Source organism: Gossypium raimondii, chromosome 9 (genome assembly GCF_025698545.1).
Source record: "Gossypium raimondii isolate GPD5lz chromosome 9, ASM2569854v1, whole genome shotgun sequence".
In the NCBI taxonomy this organism is placed as follows: Eukaryota; Viridiplantae; Streptophyta; class Magnoliopsida; order Malvales; family Malvaceae; genus Gossypium; species Gossypium raimondii.
Genome location: NC_068573.1, coordinates 23162376 through 23172159, shown reverse-complemented (window position 1 = coordinate 23172159; position 9784 = coordinate 23162376). Strand labels below are relative to the sequence as shown.

At 34.9% G+C, this 9784-nt stretch overlaps 1 protein-coding gene across 2 annotated transcripts; it reads right to left on the bottom strand.

The window, feature by feature from the left end:
• Nucleotides 1-8257: 8257 nt before the first annotated feature.
• Nucleotides 8258-8965, bottom strand: LOC105797857 (uncharacterized). 2 transcript variants are annotated; one of them, XM_012627757.2, is made up of 2 exons: nucleotides 8803-8965; nucleotides 8258-8623 (listed from the first exon to the last, which is right to left on the bottom strand). In XM_012627757.2, the coding sequence occupies exons 1-2, from the start codon at nucleotides 8891-8893 to the stop codon at nucleotides 8400-8402; spliced, it is 315 nt and encodes a 104-aa protein (XP_012483211.1). In that variant the 5' UTR covers nucleotides 8894-8965; the 3' UTR covers nucleotides 8258-8399. The 2 variants fall into 2 exon arrangements, with proteins under 2 accessions (XP_012483211.1, XP_012483210.1); XM_012627756.2 differs by having other exon boundaries at nucleotides 8258-8656; nucleotides 8803-8959.
• Between the last annotated feature and the right edge of the window lie 819 nt (nucleotides 8966-9784).

Sequence of the window (9784 nt, the reverse complement as noted above, 5' to 3'; positions counted from 1 at the left end):
GGTTGTAACGGGGCTTAGATTAAGGTTGTGGAAAAAGGCTAGAAAAGCTGGTTATAATCGAGATCAAGTTGATAAATTATCAAACTAGAAAAAAAAATAAGGAATTGCTGAATTAAAGAAAAGTGCATCAATTAATACTATTCAAGAAAAAAAATGAGCTTCTCAATAAAAAATGAAATTAACTGTTCAAGCTCAATCAACAAAAAATTAATCAATATATATATTTAAAACAATAAAATAAATTCAACAATTCAAGGAGCATAGTTAGGCAACTAACCAAATCAAATTTCGACAAAAACGGGAGTCAATAAAATGGGAAAGAGACACAACGAAAAAATGGGTTATGGGTTAACATTGACGGGTTAATCAAGAAAATGTGTGTTAGGTTCAACAAGGTTCACTAAGGGATAATTCAATAGGTAGGCTTTTTACAGGTTAAGTGGGTTAAAACCTAACTGCTTCTATCATCTAAGTATATCAAATCAAAGGTACGGTCTCGACGTGCATAATCAAAGCAAGTTCTAGAATAACAAATCAAGTTCTAGAATAACAAAAAATTATGGTTTTGATGTCAAACTTGCAAATTTAAAACTTCAAGATAATACCTCAGTTTAGGGAAACAACCTAAAATTTTTATTTCTGAAAAAATACTTATCATGCTTGACTTTTTCATGTCTTAAAGTTTAAATCAACAGATGCAGAAATATCTACAAATTAATTGAAAACAACATCAATAAAAATCTCAAACTGATAACAATTCAGTCTAATAGAAGTATGAGAAGATTGCTTAAATACAATAAATAATTCAGAGATTTTCTAATAATTATATAAATAATCTCCCCACACTTAAGATGTACATTATCCTCAATGTACAAACAGATATAAGCACAAAATAAGCAGAATATCATAAGAGAGGGAGAAAATTGAAACTGCCCTGAATATGGATGAAATCGCCAGAATAGTGGAAACCGAAATTGTAGGCAAATGAAAATGTAATGTATGGTTCCGAGCAAACTAATAAGAAAATAAACACAAATAATGAAGAAGATTAAGAGGTTACAAACTCAATTAGAAAAACCCATAAAAATAAAAACATAGTTCGAAAGAAGATAAAATAAAGAAGTCTCAAAAATAAGAATAAAACAACTAAAAAAATAAAAATAAGGCTGAAAGAACAAAAATAAAACCAACGATCTTCATTGTGAGAGGCACTGAGATCGTGAGACGCTGGCTCAGAAGAAGAAATGTGGAGATGCTGATAGATCTACTGCAAAGTCCCATCTATACTGTCAAATTGCTCAAAACTGTGCCACTCGAAACGAGTGAACCACTCGAAGAGGTTCGCTAAAGTAGCAGTAGGGGAATTAGTAGGGTGACTTTGAGGTGGATGAGGAGGTGTATCCTCATGGTGGAAAGGAACATCATCAGCGAAGTTATCATGCTCATCCTAAGGATCAAAAGGAGATAATCGGTATCGAGGAGGATCCATTCCATACAACCGCTCGATCATCCTCATATGACTCATACTTGATAATCCCTGCAGGTCATCTGTCCAACTTGTGTGAAGGAGGAGGATGCTCATGAGTGTCGAGGAGGTTGAAATGTTGTGCGAGGTGAGTCACATAAGGGCCTAAGAAGATAGGACCCTTTCTACTACATTTTGTCTGATGGCGGCAAACAAGGATGATGAAGTAAGCAAGATCGAAAATGTGCCCCATCACCATGCTCTAAAGGAAATGAGCGTCGAATGTACCAACGACCCCAACGCTCTCTCTTTGATCGGTTAATGTGTGGACCAATATAGTGCAAGGCCAGATGTAGGGAAGTAGCCTTCGGTTGACTCGATTCATAGGGCATCATACTAGCCGCAAGCTTTGTCCAGCATAGAGACAAAAAATATGGATGTGCCGGTATAAATCAAGGAACCCCTCAGCACTCATGAACTCCTCAGTATAGAGTCCTAGGGCAACTCTAAAGTCTAGGACGCTCAAATGACGCATTGTACCATCGACTCTGAAAGAAATAGTGCGTGACTCATCATGGCTCGACATCATGTGCTGCAAGAAGAATATCGAATAGAACTCGAGGGTAAGCTCTGAGTATGTGGGTTCAATGACGGAGAAAAATCGGTCCCATGGGGTTGTAGCAATCAGTGTGCAGACTCTACCAGCTAAATGAATCTACTCTAAAGCCACCAAATCAATACAACAGCCTAATCCCAGTGGTCACTGTCGGAGATACTGATATAGGTCCTCTTGATGACTCTGTGAAAATTACAGACACGAATGGCGTGCATCGGTGGAAGGGCCCGTGGAAGAGGTTGCACTTGGAGTCTTTCACTTTTTTGAAGCGGGGAAGACGACCTTAAATTTCCATCTAGTGTTTGTCATGATGTACCTAAAAAATAGATAACCAAACAACTCTTCTAGCATTCAACATAAACGCGCGAATCAACACAGTGGATCAGCTCAAATAACCACAAAACGAAAGTCAAATCTAACTAAAATATAGAATCACAATATTGAACATTCAACTAAAAATATTTGAATCCAAACTTCACATAAAAGAAGCATTAAGAATATAATAATAAATAATAATAATAATAATAGAAAACACAATTCTAAAATAAGACTAACAATAATCCCAACTTTCTAAAAACTAATACCACTTAAAAGTATAAAAATAATAAAACTCAATAATAATAATTAAAATGATGAATGAAAATAATAAAAATAATATGAAAAAGAACCAAAAGAAAATAAACAAAATAGTAATTGAAATCACAATAAAAAAGAAATAAAAAGAATAATAAATAAAATAAAAATAAATAAAAATACATAAATAAAATAAGTGAAGGAGAAAACGATGGTTGTTGGGGACGCTCGCGACACGGAGATGCACACGGTGGTGGTCCACGGTGAAAGGACGACGACGGGGATGTGTGGGATGGGGGATAGACTTGGTAAGAAGCAGATAGGGGTGGCGGTTTGCCTTCAGTGAGAAATAAATATGGCGGCTTGTGCGTGAGTGGTGGACAGACGAAGGTGAAGGGGGTGAAGGGGGAAAAGGAATGAGAAAGGGGAAGGTTAGGGGCAGGTTGCAGCGTTGAAGGGAGAATGGGAAAGGGAAGGAAAATCGGGGATGGTGGTGCGATGAAGGGGAGAGGGGACATTTGTCGAGGGATAGAAGAAAAGAAAGGAAAGAATGAAGGGTTAGGACACTACTGCGATGGGGAACGGGATGAAAGGCGTGATGAAGGGATGGACGAGGGTGTTCGAACTAGAAAAAGGGGGGTTGATGGGGGCTAGGGTTTGTGTGGGAAAGGATTAGGAGGAATATGACAAAACAAGAGGGCATTAGGGTTTTTTAGGGACACAATCGTGTTTAGAACCATGTTGGGCCACACGGCCATATCACATGCCCGTGTCAAGCTTTATTAGTCTGTGTACAATTCAAAATTTAAGCCCAGTTTTTACACAGCCTCAGACATGCCTTTGTGCCTATGCCATTTGTGATCTTCCTTCATTTCTCTCACGCTCGTGTGTGAGGCCGTACGGGGCACAATGTCTCACACACACCCGTGTGACAAGTCGTGTCTTGCACACGGTTGTGTCTATGGCTCGTGTAACTCACTGACTTGTAAATAAATTTAAAAAATTAACTCCAATATTCACACCTTAGGTCGTGTAACCATCGAAATTGGAAAAATTAAGTCCCAAGACTCACACGGCCCAGGACACGCCCATGTGTCCAAGCTGTAAGACCTACATGGCCATGTCGTCAAACTATGTAACTCTCTATCATTTGCTCCAACATGAACACGGCCTGGGACATGCCTATGTGTCTAGTTGCGAGGCCTTGTAACTCACTATAGAATACCCTATTGTGCACACAGCCTGGGATACGCCCATGTGTCTTGGCCGTGTGGTTCAAAAACATTTTTTTTAAAATTTTAGTTTAATTAATTTTAAATTAACATGCAATAAGATTAAAAGAATTAACAAAATTTAAACACTCAAGTTACTTCCCGAAAAGTACTTATTTAGAGTCTAAGCTCGACTTTACCTTAGTCGCCCACAGTTATGGTGGTTCTCGAAGCCGAAACTTCTATTTATTGTTATCAATTTTAATATCAAGATAAGTTCTGAGTCGAGTATTGTTTACCTTAAATATGCCGAACACAGAATGTGTTATCATGACTGTATCGTATGGGAAGACGTTCAGTATTGTAAATGAGTTCGATCTATTTGACTCAAGCTCCGAATGGGAGATTCGTGGATCTGATTTGTCTAGCAGTACTTTGTCCCCAACCTTAAATTGGTTCATTCTCATCACTTGTACATTACGACGTTACTTTGTGTCTTCATCGTGTTTTCTCGATTTCTCATTAACATGCATTTGCCATTCGTCTAGTTCATCGAGTTGTACCATTCGCTCTTCATATGTTGTTTTGTTTCTATCACCTTTACTGAAACATGGCTCCAATATGTTTTCACAAGGGATTTTCTGCATAGAACGTTGAGCCACATGGTTACTAACATTAACAAAACATTTAAAATCATATTGCTCACTAGAGACTCTCACAGAATCACGTGCTTGGAGAATAATCTTTTCGTCACCTACACGAAGCACAAGTTCACCCGTACCAACATTGATAATAGTCCCAATAGTGGCTAAAATGGGTCGACCTAAGATCAAAGGTACCTCACTATCCTCATCCATGTCTAACACAACAAAGTCAAAAGGGAATATGAATTTATCGATTTTCACAAGTATATCCTCAATAGTACCTCTAGGATATCTAATGGTTCTATCCGCTAATTGAATACTCATCCTATTGTGTTTGGGTTTCCCAAGACCAAATTGTTTAAACATTTTATAAGGTATCACATTAACACTATCCCCTAAATCAGCCAAAGTATTTTCAATATTTAAACTATTAATGAGACAAGGAATAGTAAAACTCCTTGGATCTTTAAGTTTGTTGGGCAGTTTATTTTGGAGAATGGCCGAGCAAACTACATTAAGCTCCATAGTCGATGAGTTGTTTATCTTCCTCTTGTTTGTTAACAGCTCATTTAAGAATTTGACATAATTTGGCATCTGCGAAAGAACTTCAACAAATGGTAAGTTAATGTGTAAATTTTTTAAGAGCTTAAGAATTTACCATATTGCTCGTTTGTGTGGTCTCTCTTCAACGTGTTAGGATATGACACTCAAGGTTTGTATTCACTGACAATCGGGTTTTGCTCTTTCTTACTTCCTTAACCTCATTATTGTTCACCACATCTTCTTGCCTCGGTTCTTGTTCATGTTCAACTAACCTTTCCACATCCCAAACAGTAATTGTGTGAAGCTGCTCCCTTAGGTTAGTTTCAGTATTGCTAGGCAAGCTACCTTGTGGTCATTCTGAAACTAATTTAGAAAACTGTCCTATTTGATTTTTGAGTCCTTGAATTGATTCTTGCTTATTTTTCAATGCTGCCTCAGTGTTTTGAAAATGAGTTTCTGACATCGAGATAAATTTTGCCAACATCTGCTCAAAGTTCGACTTCTTCTCTTGCTAATAAAGTTGTTGAAAGTCCGAAGGGGGTTGTGCTATTTGATTTCCTTGACCATTCCAAGAAAAATTGGGATGGTTCGGGTTATTTTGAGGTGTAAAATTACTACTCATATAATTGATTTGTTCATTCTTTGTGCTAGGACTTAAGGGTAAACATTTTGGATTATTCATTCCATCTCTATTTGTATCATATTGCATCACCAGATTCACCTGCGTGGAAAAATATAAACCATCAATTTTCTTATTTAGTACTTCTACTTGGTTTGATAACATGGTGACGACATCTAGATTAAAAACATCGACTACTTTTATTGGTTTCGTCCTCATGACTTGATACTTATAATTATTCAGTGCCATCTCCTCTATAAACTCATAAATTACCTCGGGTGTTTTATTATTCAATGTTCCACCGACTGCTGCATCAATTAATTGCCTAGTTGAGGGGGTTCAAACTATTGAAGAAGATTTGAACTTGTAACTGCAAGGGTAACCTATGATAAGAGCATCTTCTTAATAAGTCATTGTATCTCTCCTATGCAGTATATAATGTCTCTAAATCGATCTAGGAAAAGGAAGAAATGTAATTCCTTAACTTAGCTATTTAGTCGGTGGGAAGTACTTCAGGAGAAACTTCTCGGTCAGTTGAGCCCATGTAGTGATGGAACCTCGTGGTAAAGAGTTTAACCATTATTTTGTTTTGTTCCTCAACGAGAATGGGAACAACTGTAAGCGAATGGCGTCATCAGTGGCGCCATTAATCTTGAAAATGTCGCAAATCTCTAAGAAATTGGCCAAATGAGTATTGGGGTGTTCATCTTGCAAACCATCGAACTGAAAATATTGTTGTACCATCTAAGTAGTGTTCAACTTCAGTTCAAAATTGTTTGGGGCAATGGTAGGTCTCATAATACTCGATTCAGCCCCAATTAGAGTAGGTTTGACATAATCGTACATAGTACGAGGAACAGGGTTTGCAGGAGGTAGCTAAATATTTTGATTATCACCCATCTCCTTAGTAATATTGTTGTTCTCTTGTTCGTCTACTATATTCCGTCGACTCTGCCTTGCTTCTCTAACCTCTCTACGATTTCTGCAAGGAATACTTTCAATTTTACTATCAAAAAGCAATGGTCTCGACGGATTTCCTCTAGTCATAAACTAAAAGAATCTACCAGAAGCAAACAAAAGACAAATTAAAATGTAAAAAAATTAATTAAAACAAAAAAATAGAAATGACTAAATTAATAGAAATAAAGTGTTCTTAATATTTCAGTCCCCGGCAATGGCTCCAAAAACTTGATGTGTGTCCACGTTACTAACTAGAAATACGACAAAGGCAAGTGCATCATGAGATCTAAAAGTACTACTAATTACCATTTTCCTATTATTTTGTCGACAAATTGGAGTAATTGGTTTAAACTAAAATTACTAAATTAATTTAACTAAAGAACTCAACAGAGAATAAATCAGGAAAATAATTGAATAATAACCAATGAGAGAAACAATATCTAGGAAAGAATCCACCTAGACTTCATTTATTATTATGAATCTGAATTGGATTGATTTGGTGTCAAATTGAGGCAGATTGGATTTATTGATTTTGGAAATGAATATATGCAATATTTGGTATGATTTTGGATTGGCTTTGTGTAGGGTTAAGTGTGCATTTAAGCATCATTTGGGTAAGTTGATAACTTAGCATGACATAAGTACCAAAAATGCAGATTTTTTACATTTTGTCTATAAGGTATCGACACCTTAAAAAAAGGTATCGGTACATTGACAAAAGTTTTTTAATTTTCAAAACATCGAACCTAAAAATCTTATCAATACAGAGATAATGTATCGATACTTTGACTAGGGTATCAATACTTTTTGTTTGGTATTGATGCATTCATTTTAATTCAAATTATTTTGAAACATCAAAGTCCAAAATGGTATTCAATAGTAATTATTCTATCGCATTTGATATTCAATAGTAATTTGTTAGGTTAATCCGCATTTATTTTTGGTATTCCTAATTTAACTTTGGTGTTAATATGTGTTAAATATTAAAGCTACAATTGTATAGAATATTATCCGGTATCCTAACAAAATCAAATAGCAAATTAAGAGGCGAGGTCGACCATGACATCAAAATCAACTCTGTAATACCGTCTGAAACACAAGGTAGTCTTGATAGGGACACATATAGTCCTCTTTTAGGCCTATAGTGTTTGATTAAATTTGGTTCAAAAGAAAATAATATTTTATATTATATCGGTAATTTTGGATATAAGATAAAAACAATCGTTGGAATCTTTTATTTTTAAGAAAATGAAAAAGGTAATTCCTACCAAATGTAATTTGTTAAGAAATTTGTAAATAAAATTTAATGTAGACTATGAAACACATTAAAAATATAATATTAAAAAATTTGAATACTTAAACATACCCTTAGTTATGTAACGAATGAGGCACTCTACTCCCTAGGCCCATGGACAAGCTCCTCAGTGCGTTGATTGGGCTTGGCCTCAACCATTAAGAGATTAACGAAATTATTTTCATCATGAATTTTGCTATAATATTTTCCTCAATCATTTGGATGCTTCTGATTCAAAATTATTATTTAAAGATTTTCTCTATTATTCTCCTGTAGTTGGGCTAATAAAACTGCTTATGCTTTGACATGAAGAGGAGCTAGGCTCAGATGCATAGAGTAAACATGATAACTTGAATTTTATTCTTTTTTCTTTTTCATGAATCTATATTTTCTTTTAAAAAAACTCATTTTCAATCGTTACATAAAATGAAATAATCATCCATCTCATAAATTAGCACAATACTCGAACAACAATCAACATGTAAACGATAGACGTATCATCATCCCCCTTTGCACAAGATAATGAAAAAGACCATACTCTAATTGCAAACTTAAATGCCATACATAGAGTAGTAAATGACCATTTGGTATTGTAATTATGAGCAATAGATGAATACGATTAAGCATGTTTCGAGCCGGAGTTGGTGGTGGATTTGGCATGCGTTTATCACCTTGTGGCTGTGTGCTCACCTTCAATTCTGCATTTTCATTAACCCCAACATGCTCAATATCTATGCAACCAAGAAAGGTCCATCCAACAATTTAAAAAATAAAAATAAAATCTACTATGATGTTTTACCCTATGATAAAAGACAGATGCAAGAAAATAAAATCATAAATGAAAATTTTATAGATCCAGTTAAAGTATATTACAAACCTGCAGAAACAGGAGTGATCTGAATGGCCAACACTGAGATTATGAAGATAAGGAAGACAATGAGAGGGCGTAAGAAGGAGGATAAACCCATCTTAACAACAATAAGAATAACAATTTTGTCGTTAAATATATAGTCAAAGTCTCATCAATATATTTTCTTATTTTTGGATCTGGTCATAACGGAATTAGAAATGAATATAATAGATGGGATTACATTAATTTAACGTTTTTGGTGAGCTGATATTTTAGGACCGCCCTTGATTTATATATAATATATTTCATCTAGAGTGGATAAATGTTGACTAATATGAAGAAATGGGGACTGTATTTGCAAATGGGAATGTTTGAAAATTGTATCATTTCATACTTAGCATCGATATCCATTTAATTAATCACAAGTGTTCTTTTTTTTTACTTTTTTGGTAATATACATCGAGCATTTGAAATAAGCAAATGTTTAAATTAACAGATAATGAGGCTAAAAATACTAAGAGATAACAAGATTAAAACGCCAGTTTGCCCAATTCCTTGTGTCCATTGAAGGAGTCGAATGATAATTACAAGTTCATAAATGGAAATTATTTATAATTAAAGTCAAAAATCGATTGGAATGGTCCATGTTGGTTTTTCTTGTCCATTTTTACTTGTCAGTTTATGGCATAACGCTTATTTTGACCAAAACTTTCGCCTGTACTTGTCAACAACGATACTAAATCTTTGCCTCAAATCTCGTCCGTCCTTTGAATTTCAATTAAATAATATTAAGAATTATTAAAAATTTGTAAAAATCAATTCAATTAATTTTTTACCATAGTTCAATCCATTGGATTAGAAATCACTTCAATTTTTTTGTCCTATAATATATCAATTAGTTCTAAATCTAATTGATCTGACTAATTAGTCAAACCTAATTCCAATCATGGTCTCACCTTTTTTTCTCTCGTTTTATATCTAGCACTAATTGACATAATTTTATGATTAA

Coding starts and splice junctions, on each gene's coding strand:
- LOC105797857 (XM_012627756.2), bottom strand. CDS start 8,893: ATGGGTTTATCCTCCTTCTTACGCCCTCTCATTGTCTTCCTTATCTTC. Junction 8,657..8,802: donor GATCACTCCTGTTTCTGCAG/GTTTGTAATATA, acceptor TTGGTTGCATAG/ATATTGAGCATGTTGGGGTT.